The sequence below is a fragment of the Achroia grisella genome, unplaced genomic scaffold (assembly GCF_030625045.1).
Source record: "Achroia grisella isolate CSIRO2021 unplaced genomic scaffold, CSIRO_AGI_Agris_v1 utg308, whole genome shotgun sequence".
Taxonomy (NCBI): Eukaryota; Metazoa; Arthropoda; class Insecta; order Lepidoptera; family Pyralidae; genus Achroia; species Achroia grisella.
The window spans coordinates 1109790-1129440 of NW_026712791.1; the positions used below are offsets into that span (position 1 = coordinate 1109790).

Consider the following 19651-nt stretch of genomic DNA (forward strand, 5'->3'; position numbering starts at 1 on the left):
CGCTGAACAAGGACAAAGGATTGCAATGCCAGGTCAAGGGTAGGTCGAGGATTCTGCGCAGTCCAAGAGGAGAGCCCGGTGCTCTTTGTACTCATTGTATGTGCACAAGGATTAGAAAATTGGAGCAAGGTTCCAAACGTGTTCATTTAAGCATCATAGTTACAGTAAGTTGTACTAAGTTGTATTATTCTATGTAGTATACAAGAACTATAACTAAGCAAACGTATATAGTATGTATACATATTAACAATATTTATCTATATTTAAAGTAAATACCAGTTACATATTCGCTTTAAATATTGATAAATAGTGTCAATGGAGTAGAACTATTTTGCTTAAAACAGTCAAATAATTCTTATATAATAATTATAGTATTTTCATTATAAATAATCTACCGTGATTAATAGTAGTTATTCGATAATTATAACATTAGACATATTATTCTATCTACAAAATAAACAGAAATTGCACAAATACAATTGCCGATTTATTTAAGTATCATTATTATTTTTTTATTATTATTGAATATATTATTACTGCACAACTTAATGTTACAAGCCAAATTTGGTATCCTGTATACTTAGCATTCAAGGTATTCAAATTTGATAAATCTTATTAGTCATATATTCTTGAAATGAAATTATTTATTGCAATGAATGTGGCCGTTATACAGATAGAGATGTACTCAATGGTAGTCGGGACATTAATTCAGTCTATTCGACATACAAAAAAAATCTCTTTAATATTTATATTAATTAATGTCAGCTTATTAATCTTAATCTTTATTATAATATTAACAAAAATAATTCATATTATAATGATATCCATTTTCAATGAGCAAAATCAGTTATTAATCTTCGTAAAGTAAAATATCGATAATCCTAAAGCTGATATAAAACAATCTGTATATGCTATATAGACTAAAATCACACAATGTATTGGGGTTATATGCATTATTCGTGAGTCTGGTACTAACATTTGTATTTCGACCTCTCATCACCCTGACCCATTTTAAAGCAAATCTGCCGCTGCGCTGCGCCCACGCACCGATTACTACGTCAATTTAGTTGCCAACCTAAACCGAATGTTTATGCCTTCGACGTTCAGAGAAAGACTATGTATGTAAATGCCAATAACACTGCGCAAATACGATACGCGCGAATATCATATTACATTAGATTATAATCGAAACGTTAAAATTGGATAAAAGAACAGAATTAAACGAGAAAAAGGCGTATCACATACGTAGTAATCCTGGCAAATTTTGTATGGTACGGTACATTTATTAAGCATCACAAATAAATTAGCAGTAAATTATATTAATAAGAAAACTAATTATCAAAATGCATTAAATTTTGACGTTATTTGAAACCGTCGTAAAAGTGTAAGTCTACTATAAAGTGCCAAATCCTAAGTGTCAACAGTAATATCTCAACAACGACCTACATTCTACTCAGTCAGTTCATATATTTTATTCGGTCATACCAAAGAGTCACTAGTTAAGACAATTTTGATTGGTTGATTGACTTAAAGGGGTAACCGTCGTTTATATGCTTAACAAATTGTAAGGACTGACTGACACTTCATCTAATGCGTCACTATTTTGGGGAAGATGTTATTCCTTACCCTTTACCTCTACCATATATCATTCTTCAAATCAGTACAACAACAATAATTTATGAAGCAAGATAAATATATGCTCTTTATTGTTCCCCTACAATAGAATTATATTCCTCAGAAATAAATAAAAGTACAAGTTATAGATCACGCAGAGAAAACAAGGGACAGGCTTATCGCTAAAAGCAATCTTTGAGACCACCAAAAGTTGAATAAAAAATAAACCGTCTGGTCGGGGCGTAGCTACAATAAGTAGTAGATAGTACAAAACAATTTTGAAAATACACCTACATATTTTTTACTATTATTACAATAACAATAGTATTGCATTATCTATAGTATTTATTTTTATTTAAATGTAATGGCCGAAAAGCTGACATCCCACCTGGTAAATAAATAGCATTATAACATCACGTTATGATATCATGTGATGCCCATGACCGACCACTCACATTGCCATTCCGGATGCCTACAAATCCCGTAATTCCAATGAATTACGGGATTTGTAGGTAGTGCCTTTTCTCCAACCTACAACCGAAATACAGCTTAGAAAGCAAGCTAACGTAGACAACTTTTTACGAAATCTGTCTTGGTAAAAACACGAATATTAAATGACTTATACGACATGAGATATTACAGTTCGTGTTTCATTATAAGCCGATCTCTTCAAAGTTCCAACAGACATTTACGGCTCGCGAGCTCCCTCAGCATTACAATTTCCGATTGCTATTGCGACGGGCGGCGGGGTCCAATTACTTCGGGACAAGCAACGGGCTGATGGCTGAGTCCTGATACGTCTTTGTTTAGTTTTACACACGAGAAATTTACAGTTTCGAACTTAGTAGCTATTTTAGGAATAATTTATTCCTTGCGTGCCTGCTATTTACACAATACACATATTACGTACATACAACTCCTTTTTAATAAGTAGGTTCTGTTTAAATTCTTATTTCACAATTAATCTGTATACAGTAAATTACTATAACATCCATAAATGTTTTATTTCAGGCATACAAATAGAAGGTATAGTTCTAAATTATCGTTCACGTATTAATTCGTATTCCGTTACGTTATTTATATATAACTAACTCACCAGTGTTTTCATAAGCGCTGATAACTCTTTGGTAACGACAGCAAACTTGAGGAATGCTGCTGCGATGTCTGGCTCTGAATCTTTGTTGAGAGCGTTTCCTCCGAGCCTCTCCAAGGCTCGCGCCAGGTACATCTCATTGTCCACGTGTGCTAAAAAACAAATAGATATATATATTAAAAGAATCATGTAATATTTATCTATGGAAAGGGCTGACAAGTAAACTTTTATAATAAAATATTATACAATTAGATAAACATAGTTTATGAAATCGATTAGTAAGGAAAAAAGAAACAATTGTAGGTAGGTACATATTTTTTCCTTATTTCCTTATCTAATAATAATCCATAATATTAATGTTTAAATTTACGCTCCTGATCGTGTATATATACAAATATATGATGTGTAAATATACAATTTCATCAAATAGACAGGTAATGAATATTTTATAACCTAAACTGTTAGGATCGAATAGCAAAATCCCCCAGACGTGGGGCGAAACATCCGGCTACAATATGAACACATTCGTATAAATTGTGTTAGTAACTATAGAAAGGGCTCTCAGCTCTCCTTGGAATTAAAGTTTCATTGCATGGCTATAGATGCGAATGTATTTGTTCAAAATGTCGGATGTTTAAATAGTTTCCCAGTTGAATTAACTTTGTCGTACGTACAATTATGAGATATAAATAACGCTATATAAACTAAAGGTTCACTGAAATTCCTTTGAGTTCCGACTTAGTGTAGTACAATAAATAAAGAATAAAAATTAAAGTCTACATTGGGGATTCTATTATATCTTATCTAAAGTAATGTACAAGTAATATAAAATTGTTCGTAAAGAAAGATTACACACAATGTTTTTCATTTTCGAATTAATATTTGATATACCATTCAACGTATTTAGTGGAAAGTCAGATTATAGATCTATGATATAACATGAATGAATAAATATAAAAGTTTAGATGACTATGTTAAAAGCGATACCTAAAGGAACAGTAATAATATCCAAGGCCAATATACAAAATTATAAGCAGGTAATATAAAAATAGTTCCACGAAATACCTACCTAAGATATATTTATTTATGCATTCCATAACCAACTTTAAATCGCTTTATAATAATTTAATAAACTTAATTATTAATAGCCAAATATTGATCGGATTTGATCGACAGCGCTAAATCTGAAGTTTACAAATACAATAATGAATGAAAATCAAACTTTTCAAGTTGGTCCTTTAAAAAGCCATTGTTTTTGTTCGAACTGAAGTAATAAAATGAAGCGGTTACATATTATATTTGCAAACCAACGTGTGAAGTAAAGGATATTATTCTTAATTGATTTCTAAAAACTAATTAATAAAAGAAGGTTAAAATTGTATATGTAGTCTAGATTCTACCTCCGTAAACATCAGAAAAGTATTTTTATTCTTATATATACTTCACTGTGTTAGGAACTAACTTGGAACTTTATATATCCTTCTTAAACGTATTTTTCAAAGAGCAACTTTACAGAACAAAATAAAATCTGAGAATAGTACGAACTTTCTCGGGCAAAGGTTTAACATACGTTGCTAAGATAGACTAAAACATGGCTAACTTGTAATAAAGCATAGGTTAACCAAAGTATATATTTACTTTGTTCCCGGCTATTAGTGGTCAAGGCTTCATTGTTTCTTGTATGCTGACTAGTACTTTTACTTGGAATTAGCAGGTTGAAAACAGATATCTATTTGTAGAATTTGATTACTACACAACATACACTTCGATTTTCATACTATCAAATCAAAAATACATTTTGATTCTTTTATTTATCTGTTGGTCTCCCTTGAATCTATTTTCTCGAGCAAAAAAATATGTTACTTTTAAAATAATGTATAAATAGTTTTGGAAGGCGATGAAAGACTACGGAGATCCGTGTCGCGGCCCACATTTGCCTAGCTCAATCCCACAGACGCTCTGTGAATATTAAATTGCAAACTGCCTCATGCCTTTCAATTTCTCTGTTTTGTCCGGGTTTGTCGTTTGCTGCTTTAGACTAAATTAATTCTCCTACACTCATCATTAATATATCAAATTGCCGATAATGGAGAAAGACCCTAAATAGATGTAATTTAGAGTATTTATTGTCATTCCGAATTTCAATATCGGCAATTTGATACATTAATGATGAGTGTAGGAGAATTCATTGATATAAAATACTTACAATATTTTATATCATATAATAATAACTGAATTATATGTATATTACTCAACTCGTTAACTGATATGAAAAATGATATATCCCTATAAGGAAGGATGGAAAGCTTACTATTTGGCAATGGTCCAGAGTTTATATGATATCAAGCAAAGCATTAACTAGCCCAGTCCATGTCATTTAGACAAGCACTATTTTAATATTATAGCCAAGTCAAGATACGCTGAAAAAACATGTGTTCATTAGATTTTAAGCGAATCTCTTTACGTCTTTTATTACGAGAAAACACTAACCATCTTTTCCTTATTCCTTATTCTTTCTTAGGTAACAAAATTCTGTTCTTCTTCTCTTACAGGTTCAGTTTAGCTTTCCCTCTAATGTCATTTTATTGTGTATATAATTGGAATGGAAAATAAGCTTACAGCACACATGTTGGTAAGCAGTAACCGTCACCTATATACATAAACAGCACCACGGACATCACGTTAACGCGTGACTCAGGCGTCATTCCAGAAGACTAGATTTCATGCTTATTATCAAATTTCACTGCCTTATCTGACCATACAACCTAAACACAGATGACAAAGTAAGCTGCTTAGCGGCTGACAGGGACACTTTTAAAGGACTTAAAAGTGGCTAGGCTTTGTTGATCAAGGATTGATCGATGTTATGTTATGGTAGTATACCCGACATAAATTTCATAAATATCGAACTGTCTAGTTCTAACACTTCTAATTTAGATTTCATTGTAAGTTTCTCAAAATTCGTATAATTCTCGCTTTGTTCAGTAACAATTTCTAATTTTATTACGCCCTACAAGTTCTCGTGGTGTATTTTATCAATTTGTGCTTAATCTATTAGCCTAAAAAGACTAACATTATTCCACTTATGTAAATATAATATACTTTATATCGTTGTTTTACTGTTTACTTTATATTAAAATTAAGGATTTAAGAAATTCTTAATTCAAATGTCATAGTGGTTTATACTATGTCATCGGTTCAATTAACAAATCGACCCTATATCTAACAAATTAAGCAAACTCTCAATTACCGCTATTGTATCAGCATAAATAATAATATATAAAATAATATACTTGTTCAGATTTATTCCTCTTTATTAATCAGCTCATCATTGTATAGGAATTGAAACGTTCTGATTGGTTGTTTTTGCAGGCGCGCGTGCACGACCTTGCCAGCTGCGCCTGTGGCTAGGCGCAATCCGAACTAGCATGACCAGTTCGGAACTGAAACGGGTTACTCGCAATAAATAAATCCCAGCACGCGATGTTATTGCATTGCACTGTACAAACTAGTAAGTAGTAGCCTTTTACTTCAAGAACATGAAATAGATCAATTGACAATATTTACAAACATGAATATTTATTTCTAAAACCATGCATTCGGCTCTTGTCTGAGTGTCGACATTAGCATAAATTAATAAATAATTCATCACATACCGCATTTTATTGTATTATAAAACATGCCATCTGTCGCACGTGGTAAACAACATTTACCATATGAGTATAAAAACAGGCTTAAAATATTACATATAGTATTTTTATTTGTAAATTTTTTTTATTATTATACAACATTTCAGATGTTATTTATGTTTAAAATAATATGTGTGAATTTGATTGTTGTAATACAAAACACTACCAAAAAATGCACAGATTAAATAATTATGTTAATGTAGCATTGTTTTAAACATTGATTAAGAACGATCTAAGATATATAAAGTAGTTTCTAGAACGAATCCAAATAATAGTATAGTTACGAACGTTGTATCCATAAATATTATTATTATTATCATTATATTGTATCAATCAAAAATCAATGTCACTGAATGGAACTCGAGATTTGGAAAACTGTCAATATGTCACCTAAACTTAAGGAAGTTGTTAGGCACATGTATAAGAAACTTATAATATTGTTAGTTGAGAATTATTATATCCAGGTCGTTTATAATTCTTTTGTAACTACTTCCCCTTGGGCAATGAGGTGCCCTTCGCTTTGTTGGCACCCATGAGAACCAAGACAGTTTGTCTCTTATGATTGGACAATCCGTTTTTCAAACGGGACCAAAGTATGCTTAACTGATTATTACGTGAAATATACAGACAAGTCATTCTTAGCCTACTTATGAAGGAGGGGATTATTAGTAATGGGAACTACTAGTCACTTTTGGTAAGTATTAAACCCTGGCAGAACGACGGCCGCGCCGTTTCCACTCGAAGCTATTGTAGTAAATCCCTAGCAACTTATGCACGATGGGCTAACTAACCAGGCTTCATCGTCAAATCATCGTTCACTGATGCTCCTTCACATCCGTACTACTACCAACCTCTAAATATCTACAAGTGTTTAATATACGTATAATTTCCATAGAACTTCACTTAAGGTAAGTTCGTTTAATTTTACAAATATAATGCACCTACATATACATATCTGTTGCTGCCAGTTTTGTTATATTATATGGGTCATTCTAGTTCAATGAGTTGAACGACCTCTAGTCCTTAGGTGACAGTTCGATGTTGGCATTTAGGATTATCTTTAACTAATAATATTTCATACACATTTCTAAGCTTACAAATTCGGTAATTTCTTAACTATAACCAAGTAATATATTCATAAATACAAAAAGAAATATAATATTGAATAAAGCAACTTTAAATGAGCAACGGCCGGGCGGCCCAAACTTTACACGATTGCAATTATTGCAGTATCTAAATTATAGTACTTTGTTTTTTATTAAAATACAGTACATGTAATACTACGATTTTATAGCTTTCTATTGGCAAAAAACTTTTTTAAATAAAATATTTTGAGTTTTTCCATTATAAACAAAAAAATCCAATTCCTCCTCTATTTAATGAGTTTATAGTGTTAGATATAATATCAAGAGAAATAGTCCTTTGTAAGATATTAAAAAAATACTAAACAAAAAGCGGACGCGTGCAAGCTGACTCCACGTGGTAACAAAGTGCATCGGCATGCAACAAAAGAAATCAATAGTGCCGCTGCGCTGCCTCTGCATAAAATATGTCAACCCTCGTTTGACACGACACAATATAAGTGAAAAGCTTAATCTAAGTCATTAATTATTTATTAGCAGAGAAAAAAAAATCAAACTGCGGTAATGAACACTTTTGATGAATTTGTGCAAATTCAGAGAAATACAGTATTGGTACAATATTATATGTTAGGTTTATATTGTAATTAAAATACAATTGGAATGTTTATACTCGTCTATAAAAGAAACGTGCTCTTGGTGACAAAACCCTAAATAGAAACAGTATTGTGTTATATTAGAGGAAAATTTGTATGTAAGTACCATCAAGGCAGGCTTTATTAACCAGTAAAATCTAAAAGAAAAGACATAATTACTACGGACATTCGAACGGACATTCATACTGCAGTAAAATTATGGAAATGCAAATGCACTTCACTTTGAACTATATACATATGTATGTACCTATAAGCTAATATGTTGATAATAATAATTCCAAAATTGCCTTGTGATGTTCTTGCTTTATATATATATTTTATTTTGTTAAGACATCTGTGTTCTGACTGCTGTACACGGATCATATATAGTATAGATACAGATACAGAAACATCGTAGTCATAATTTTTGCGATCTATTTTATTTTCTTGTGGTTTATATTGAACATGCATTATGCATCAAACTTTCAAACTATTCTAATCTCGTCTATTTATATATTACTTCCGCTATCCCTATTTTTAGTTCAGTCCCGACCCGTGTCGCATGGATAACGCGATGCAACAAATTTAATACAAGACAGTACAAATATTGAATCATTTTAAATCCCACCCGAAATTTTATGTTCCCAAAAAGAGATAATTTATATTCAAGACAAACTTTACTTTTAGACAAAATATGTATAGAAACACTGGACTCTGCGACCCAAAAACATTCGCATCAGTAAGCATAGCATGTGTTAGAAATATGAATAGAGTTTTATGGTTGTCCTTTTATCTCGAAGGACGTTGTTTCACATACCATTTCCAGAATTGTGTATCGCCTTTATAGCTTTCTTCAGTTTCGTGAGGCCATCTCGGTCGAAATCCAACGTCTGAAACAAGACACGAATACATAAAGTTACTGGTTTAAATCTCTGCATGCAGACTCTACATGCTTTCCTAAATATTACGACAGAGTGGAACAAACTTTTTGTTGTTCAAACGAGCTGTCTGACTAAAGAGTGGCTCACAATAGAGCCACGAGCCATTCAACGGTCGGCAGCAACAAACATCTGCCGCCCCAGGCGGCGATTAATCAATACCCCCTCCGAATTAAGCAAGGCCGAAATAAACTTGCCACTTTTAGGCTTTCTCGAGTACCTTAACATTTTAATTTTAAAACATTTAAGTGTTTGTAGTGGATTAAAGTGGCCTATAGCTATAAATATTATATGCAGCAAAGCCGCTCTTTTCGTTTGTTTTTTTTTCTTCGCTTACTACTTGTAAGGATTTTAATACAGGTTTTCTATCATTATAAAATTATATTTCTGGAAGTAATCTAACACTGTCATAACATGATAACCGACACGAATGTAGGGCGACTAGCAAGTAAAAGTATGTATGTAAATAAAATAATGTATCTAACTGTGACATTAATACTATCAGTTTTCATATTGTACATGATTAGTACATTGCTGATATTTGGTACACACCTGTAACTACACACTACGTAATTGGGTATAAGTTTTTTTTATTAATTTAGAACAGTAAGTTTCGTAGAAATAGTATTATCAAAAATGGTGGCTATTGGGTATCTGAGAGTATTAAAATTTCATATTATATCTATCACTATCATATCAAGATAATCACATTTTTGTAGCCATACAAAAAAATGACTAAACAAATTACAATTTTTAATAAGACACTAGATTTAATCTATCTTTTCTACATAATAAGTGACTTTTAATATGTATAGCATGTAAATTGTACATATACATTAAATAAGACCTACTCGTACATACTTTAACTTTTTTAAATCATAAATTTTTTAAATATAAACAAGAACACTAAAATCATCAAGTGACTTATCTTTGGAGAAAAAATAAAAAATACAGTATAATATTTCCTGAAACGTACAAATTAGTTTGTGTGTAATCACTGATGGAAAATTGTAAGTATTGTAAATTTTCAATAATCTGATTATTAAATTGTAAAAGTACACATACAGCAAAACCACTAAAATCTTTGTTAATTAACTAGCATTGTTATATATGTATATATTGCAATTGTTAATGCTTGAGTAATAATTTAATATCAGGATAAGTACACATAAATACAGTTAATAGTAGCATAATATTGGAAAACACATGGGTTTTCCAATTTTATGTCAATATTAACTGTTCCTCGTTTGACTAAAATCAATCAAAACAATACGAGAACATTACATTTAGTTAAGCATAAGTACTTACTGTTAACTGAACGTATCAGTTTCGCATTGATTTGATTCGATGATGATATACCGTTCGCTGATGCATCATCCCATTATCAACCATCCAAAAAAGTACATTTCGATACCATAGACGGAAATTCGTTGAAAATTAATATTTTTTATAAATGTCAGGCGTCTCGGTATGTAAGTCCTTAACGCACTTTACAGTATTATATTATTATCTTGTGTTGCAGGTGTATTTTGTACGCAATGTTCAATAAGCGATCAAGTGACAAGTGTCAATTAGTACAAAACACTAAGTTACAATGAATAGAAAAAAAATTGCCTTGAATGTAACCACAACACGTACATTATACTTCGATGACAATTACAACGATTCGATGACAACTAGAACGTGTGAACGATTTGCATTTACACGCTTTATTTGCTATATACACAAATCAATGACCTATTTGACACATGTAAGCAGTAATTGGCAACCTTTTGGCAGGTAAGGGCCACCTAGTAGCAAAATGAGGTAGAGGTAGTAGGCATTTGTTCGCAGTGTTTATAATAAAATAGGTCTATACAATTACACAGGTGTTTAATACACACATACATTAATTTTATTTCAGTTAGATGTTAGTAGTAGTAGTATCTGCTTTCTAAAACTTATAAAAAGTGAATTCCTTGATTTGTTTATGTTGTTTATTCTATACACGGTGCGTCTCGACAATCCAAAGAAAATGTTTGAAACAGTCGACACGGCAGATCAGGTCTGCCGTGATACAGTGACTGACGAAGTAAATTTAAGAAATATTTAAGTAATAATAATTTTCATTCACGAAACAGTCTCGGACCGCAACGTTACCGCACGTTGACGACATCTGATACCTACAACGTTATGAGTCAATTATCAATCTCCAGACTCTTAAATAAGATTAACCTCTATTTTCGAATTTTTGAGTTTCTTTTTTTTTACGATATAGAGGCCGAGCCTTCACGTGATGGTAAATAATTACCGCTGCACATGAGCACCTGCAATACGAAGGGAATTACAAATAGATTGCTGGCCTTTTAGGAAGGAATATGCTCTTTTCTTAAAGGTTTCAATTTCGAATCGGTTCGGAAATACCTCTGGTGGCAGTTGATACTAGACTATGGTTATTATCAAGGTTTATACGTTCATTCATTGTACTATATAATCATTGTATAATCATCAAAACACTGGGCATAACAACTTAAAACTAGCTAAGTAAAAACCATGTCAGAATTCGAATAATTCTCGACCTTCATTATTTGTATGAAAAACTATTTGCATAATATAATATCCATCCTTTGTTTGACAATATTTTGCTTTCCATGTTTATCTATACATACCGAAGTACATAGCTCCCAGGAAAAATGCAATGTTACAGAAAAAACAATGCGCAAAGTTATTTGTAATATAATAGATATGTGGTTTGTGTTTATAAATATAATACAACAGTATTGTGTTCATTTGACAAATTCTAGAGAATAAATATAGAAATGATGATAAATTATGATGATAATGGCTTAATTAGCATGCAAGAACCACAGAATAAATAAATATTACAAAAAGTAGAGTGAGCATTGGTCTGTGGCATAAGTCACACTTCCGTTATATATGTATTTTTCTCTAATATATTCCTGCTACAGGCTTGTCTATTATATGGTAGGTACTATTATTAGTAGGTATAACATTTTAAATAATAACATTATTAAATTTAACAAACACTTCGGTTTTTACAGTAATTTGTTTCAGCAATACATTACAGTCCTGTACAATTGCAGTATTACGAAACAAAACGCAATATAAACAAATAGATTATATAAATTCAAAAATCTATAGCGAAGAAGAGTGAATAAGAAACTTGCCTCTCTGTTGTACTATTATACAAATGTACATGTTCCTTCCATTTAAATTAAACTATAAAATTGAGTAATGCAATGATTAAATAAACAATGCCTATATTACCCAATAAACAGATGGTGATTAATTAGTAATTAGGTCGGCTAAGGACCAGGTATATGTAGAAGTAGCTGTACAAGGTATAACTATTAATATCTAATAAATATGTGGGACGGAACCCAGCGCTGTCATTTAATAAATCTATTAATAAAAGTTTCTAACTTGATCATAATTAAATAGCTTCACCCACATGACCTATTTGTTGGGGAGTTCTCCGATGTGCGTTTACATGACAATGGAGGTACGTTCCCCTCTAGGAAGTATTATTAATTAGTAAACCACTACAGCATCCTTCACGCATTCATCGGGGATTAAAACGTCCGGCGGTGTACAAACTCATGGAGCCATACTTAATTGCTCTTGTATTTAAGTGAATAGACTAAAGTTTTGCATTTGTGCATGTAAATGAAAGATCTTCAGATATCTTACCATCTTATGAAACATTATGGAAATTATTTTTATGCTATTTCTCATTTGTAACCAAAATATAGTTATATCTTTGTTACTACTTTATATTTTCTGAAACCATATTAATTATTAATTAATCCTACAACTGTGTATATATTATAAACTATTACTTTCGTTACATTCATTCATTATCATACAAGTATTTTGACACTTATAAAACCACCAAAGTCGTTTATAAACGTCATCGAAACGACCAATACCAGTATTTTATTAAGACTACTGTACCATTAATATAAATACTGTGGAAAACCATTAGATAAATGAAATAGGCACCTTCATCGCACCATTAATCTTCCGTTTGTGGTTAGGTTAAATTATCTTAATTAATTATACTTATCTATAAACAGGGTACAATATAAAACAGATTCTTTTTGTGAAGGTCAACTGGAATTTTTTTTTTAATTTTTTAATTCGCATACTAAATAAAATTTCTAGGAATTATCAGTATTACGTAGAATAAATATATGAAATACAATGTCTACTGTTATGAAACTTATAGAAGTACTTGGAAGGAAACTATTCGTCGTAAGAAACAAATATTACAAGTAACGGTAAGTAACTGCAACTAAACATATAACAAAAACAATGAATGATGATTGCCCTAGCAGTTATTATGTAGATCATGATACACATTGTAGGTAATTGCCATGAGGACACGGTTTACGCAAGCCGCTATGCGTCGTTAGCCGCGACCAAGAAAGCGTCGTCTCCTACTTTTGCTATTTAGAAATACTATTTATTTAATACTCTTCTACAGCAGCTTCTTAAATAAACCTATACCAACCAACTTAGAAAATTGAACTCACTATATAATTTATAATATGCAAATATTCACACAATGGCCAGCTCGGTTTCATACGATATTAGATGTTCCTATGTATGACATTTGTAAATAAACTCTTAAAGGTAGTACTTAGGTTACTGCTCTGTTCTATTGATTGATATATACTCGTATATAAATTTAACTTATTACAAATAAACAAGCAAGCTTACTTTATTTGCGTTACTTCGATACTCGCGCCTTAAGTGACTCTGAATAATTTATAATGCGTTTTCCAAATACTTGTTTGCATCCGATCGAGGTATACATCGATTATATTATTTGTTTATATTTGCTTGTACTCGTCGTGTTACACAATTTGTAGATTGTAATTATATTGTTATTTTTTACTTTTATGATAATTTCAATATTCTTCTACTTTTCAACTCATTATTATGTTACATTCACCACAAGAATGACAATTGATGCCATTGACTGCTCCATCGGGAATTAGATGTGTATGTTTTCACCTTATGTACAAACAACTGTAACATCAATAGTATTAGGATCATTCGAGTCAGATGATTCTTATTCTGGATACCTTATCCAGGATTTAGTTTATGCGGGAATATAAACCAATTGACAAGCAGGGTTCAGGTATAATGTTTTACGAGAACAAAGCCTTGTTTGGTTACAGACAGTAATTTTAGATATCGGATGAAATATACAAAGACATTCGACAGTATAAATCTCGAATGATAACTATAAATTTAATCAATAAAAAAAACAACTGAAAGAGATGTTATTTACGACGAGTAGACATAAGTCGCAATAATATAATATTAATCATACTTCAACATATAAATGGATGCTACTTTTACATTCTTAAGATCGATTGTATGTTTTTATCATGATTTATAATGATGGTAGTTTTTATGTACACAAAATCATAAGCCTGTTTCTTTTCAAATCTAATAATGCATTTCACAGATATGAAAGACTATTCAGTGAAAGATTTGGGATAAAACTACTTTCTGAATTAAAATATATAAGAAATATAGGAACTTAAAATGAAATCCCAACAGAGAATTAAATTATTATGATACTCTACGCGTCGTAATTGGATTCGGTCGGTAGTTGGAGCGTGTACCTCTAGCTTTTTATTTAAACAAAACGGACGAGTATGCCGTAGTAACCGGGTCAAACTAACCGATAGTTTAATCTGCAGTGTGCTTCCGCTTTAAAGCCACACTTCCACAATTTACTCAAGGATTAATTCCGTTGAGTACATGGCATGGTTTGGAAAGGTAATAGAAATAGGTAGTGGAATATATACCTAGTACGGTTACCTACTAGGTAACCTATTGGTTACAATACGGAGTGAAATTTTGAATACACTATTACTGAACTACTAAATACAACTACAAAATATAATGCAATTTCACTGGAGTATCTAATTCGGTGGTGTTTATTATGTTGGAGTACATTACTATACAAGGTAATTTACGTAAACCAGATAGACAACTAGTTGTAAAAGGACCAAATATAAAGTAAATACCTACTAGACGAAGTAAAAAATATATAAATCAGGACATTGGTCGTTTCATTGTTTTATTAATGTATAAAATAATGTTAATACCGACAGGAACTGTAGCAGACAGGATGACAATTGTGGCGCGATATGGAATTTAATTATCAATAATAAACGCCCACAAAATTACTGATGTACAAGATAAAAATTACGCGATAGCAAAACAGTGAAATATAGATAAATTAATTTACCTAATAGAAGAATATTCTTAGCAAACTGATTAGAATATTAGCAATGCAAAATGGTGGTGGAGTGTACAGATATGTATATATCATATATACCTACTAAGTGAGCCTAGATTTCAATGTATATAATGTAAAGGTTTTTTTAAACTGTTTCGAATAAAAATACACTATTAGTCAAAACCACTAAACTAGCAAATTCTTTTCTGATGTTAGCGCACATTAACACACAGACAAGATAACAAAAAATATTAATTTAGGTACAGAAAGTCTCCCAATAATATGTTTTCTCATACTATATCTTTCATGTACATACAGAAATCACTTACATTTTTATTATTCACATTCACACAGTCATTACAATAAGTGAGTGTCGAGTAATTTGTGCTAACAGTAAAGTATATAATAATCTTTCGTTATATATAAATATTATTTTATTACGACGTGTTGAAATTTAATCACCACACTATGTTTCTATTACACATTTTCATCTATTGTGAATCGAAAAATAGTCTGTAAATGTGTACATACATTTTGGGTGTATACATCTAGAGGTGGTGGGATGCGGTGCGTCATTGCGATAGTGTTGAAAGGAAATGAAATACCACACCACATCCTAACCCACTGCAAAGCATCCAGATACTTACGAATCTAAAGGAAATGTAATATTTCACAATATTAGGATATTACATTTCCACTACTTGCAAACACATGTTCATTCATACATGGCTCGACATCAAAATGGAAGGAAATCCTGATCTGGGAACATAAAAGTTTTATATACGTGATAGTGTTTCTAAAAAAGGATGAAGAAAATGTTAGCTAACAAAAAGTTAAAGTAATAACTACTGTAATAAAAAATACATATGTTAAAATGCAGATGACAATACTGAGCAAATAATTTTGTGGCTTTATTATTGATGTAGATTGCTAAAAACTACCAATAAGATAACTTTATAAAATAATAATGTTTACGTAAGCGAGGCTTTCAGCATATAAAGGTGCTTAGTAAGCGGTGAGTCAATTCATTCAATTTGCCTATGACTATAATGTATAATGGTATGCGTCACTTAGGACTAAGATGAGAAAAAACATACCGTACGTAAATTTATGTTAGTTTGATTTGTATATTAACACATTTTGTCATTGTACATTTTGTATATATAAGTCGAAGTTTAGGACCCTTATCATTCAGTCATTAAACATTTAATTTGGAAATCTGCAAGCCCATTAATATTATAATCTATTATACGAAGACAGCGCTGTTGTAGGTAATATTCTCTAAAAATACCTATATATTGACAGATGTGTGACTAAGTTATTTTTATAGTACATTGATCTCTTAATTATACTTACTGAGGGCTGGCAAAAAGCTTTATAACCATGTACTACATGATAGGGAAAGCGGTTGACCTTGTAACATGCGGTTGAATCGAAAGTTCTGGGTCGTCTTCAAATCGAGTTAAACTTTACTTGACATATTTACCACGGTGAATCTCGGTGTGTCAGTCTCAGGTTACATTTATATTTCGACGAATAAATTTGCTAGTTTATAGTTTACATACTGTAAAAGAGTTACATACTTAATCTTAATAGTAATTACTTGTAGGCGACAGTAATACTTGTTGCTGCATTTAAAGCTTAGAAATTGGAAATACATCGTAATAAATACAAAATAAAGTCGGGATTCCCACTAGGTCATGTTCATTGTACGTTTCGGAGGAAATCAATTAAGTATCTGTTGACAGTACTGTTTATTTTTTTCAAGCTAACGAGAGATTTACAAACGGAATGTTATCACGCCAACCGCACATTAAACTAATCGTACTGACTTTCATAGTAAAAACTGAAGTTACTTTCTTTTTCTTTTTTTTTATTACAGCTATTTCTGATATGTCGGATTAAGAATACAATATGTCACCACCTCAATATATTGACCTTTATTCTCAGAATGTAGTAGTAGTTGTGGAATACATTTTTTTTTCTCTTGCAGATAAGAGAAAGAAAATAAAGCATCTGATCCGCGCTGCTATGATACTCGAGTAATATCTTCTTGTGCTTGGAGGAAGAGATCTGTAATAATCACAGGAACCCCAATAGGTTTTAATCTGTGGCTTTTGATAAATTGTTCTAAACAGAAAAAAGAAGCCAAAAGAAAAATAATCATTAACTATATTTATCAGGCCTTGTGGAAAAGAAAAATTATCATTACAAGAGTCTCAGTTATAAGTGAATCTACTTAATGTGTAACTAAGTATTTATTATACTTTCGTAGCTTCACTCGATGAAACCCAAATGATTTCAAATGGTTATGACTGCTATTTATCCTTTTTTGTAGTGGTCCTATAAATAAATAAAATAGACCGTGTGAAAATTACAAATAACACCAAAAAGTATGTAACAATGCCTTGTTCTTCTGCCTTCTAATATACGACAAATCTATTACACAGGTTATTACAGTTTCCTCTTTGTAAAATGAGATTTTGTAATTCAACTTTCCATTTCAAACCAGTTTTGAAATAAAATACGGTGAGGTACAAAATGTATCTATTTTTTAAAAATTTTGTATTATTATATAGTTTAATTACATCCAATCAATAAGCTTTTATTTTAAAAATTAACACATATTATGATTAACTAATCATACTATGTTACTATATAACGAATTATAGAGAAACTTCTCTATAAGTCATTATATAGAAAAATTTACAATCGAATAGTGGACAAAAAAATGAAACCTTCATTTTAAAGTCAATTATACATATATATGTATTTTTAGACTTTGACTCTATTAAAAAGATTCGCATGGGTGCATAATGAGAAAAATGAGAAGTTCAAATCGTTAACATGTAACTGTAAAATAATGTAATAAACTTAGTAACTGAACGTCAATCTGTCAATTCTAGTTACAGTTCTGAGGTCAATTCTGTTATTACTTTTTATTAAAACTTGCCCGGGTACTAATAATAAAAAATCTGTGCTAAATAGGTGCAACAATTTTGAAATTATGTGCTTACACCATTTGGAAATACATTTTTTTAGGGGCAGACTAATAGCCCCATTTTTGTCGGGTCAGATCAGGTTTCGTGGTCACTGCCGTCGTTAATTCCTGCTACATTTACCACGATGAGCTAGCTGATCTCACTTCATGCTCATCCTATCATCCTCCACTGAGGTCATCCTATAATACCGTTAACGCAGGCGGGGGCATTCCATTTTCACCATTTAACAAAATACATTTCTATTTTATATAGATACGTAGCAACTCTCTGTTAGAAATCTTAAACGAGTTATTGTATTGAATTACATCCATATATGTACAAGCGCAATGACTGTAACACAAAACATGCATAAAGATAACTGTTTTCAAATTAAAAATGACCAAACCTGTTCTTGACTAGGTCACAACTATCCGTTGTATACTATACTCATATTTTGTGCCCGCCAGCGTACAACATTAGAGCAGGCCGAATTAGCATTTCAACATAACTCACAAAAAAATACGTTCTACAATTTAATTCAGTGAACTATAGTATGTATTTATAATCACAAACATGTCTATACATGCTGTATTAAAACTATAATCCTGTCTTTGGTTAATTTTAATAATGTGTACAACTACATTTCGTGTGTTTTTTATGCCAGTTTAATATATATCATACTTGTAAGACTCATTCTACAACATTCAATAAACTGGTTATTATTACACATACACAAAAAATATTTATGCATTTTAATGCAAATTATTCATTTCTGATTGATATGGAATTAATATAGATATAGAAGCTTAATTAAATCCATTTTGCGTCTCTTTTTCGAATAATAAAACTTATTATTATTATTGTCATGATTTTTTTTCTCAGCTTTTTTTTTGCTGTGTTTTATTATTATTACTATTGATTCCTAGTTAGTCATATGAATATATGACTCTCGAACAAATACATATGTCTGTAGAATATTAATATAATTTATATACAATTACAGAAATAGATACCCATAAATATAATAAAATAATATTTTAATAACAAATTAATATTATAGGTATATGGAAATGTAATTTGACTTAGTATTAATACACATTGTATTAAATTTATCGATTTATTTAATAACTTAAATATTTAATAAATACATTAAGTATATATTTAATAATTAGATGTATGTTTACATATTTATTGAAACTAAAATTAATTTTACTATTAATTTAACTAAAATTAATATATTGACCATAGTACTTTTTCGATAGAATTTTACAGTTTTTATAATTTTATCAAAAGACGTTGTTCTAAATGTCAAAACAAAACCTGATTAAGTAGTATTAATTTCGTTAATCACTTTCTGTAG

The 19651-nt window shown here is 30.8% G+C and overlaps 1 protein-coding gene across 4 annotated transcripts in view; it reads right to left on the reverse strand.

Annotated features, from left to right (window-relative positions):
* LOC131843461 (arfGAP with SH3 domain, ANK repeat and PH domain-containing protein) overlaps positions 1-19651 on the reverse strand; it is a 53430-nt gene that overhangs the window by 23782 nt on the left and 9997 nt on the right. For all 4 annotated transcript variants that reach the window (XM_059192109.1, XM_059192110.1, XM_059192108.1 and 1 more), the window contains 2 exons: positions 8928-9000; positions 2711-2859 (listed from right to left, as the gene is read on the reverse strand). In XM_059192109.1, the coding sequence (XP_059048092.1) occupies positions 2711-2859; positions 8928-9000 (222 nt within the window). The remainder of the gene's footprint in view (positions 1-2710; positions 2860-8927; positions 9001-19651) is intronic.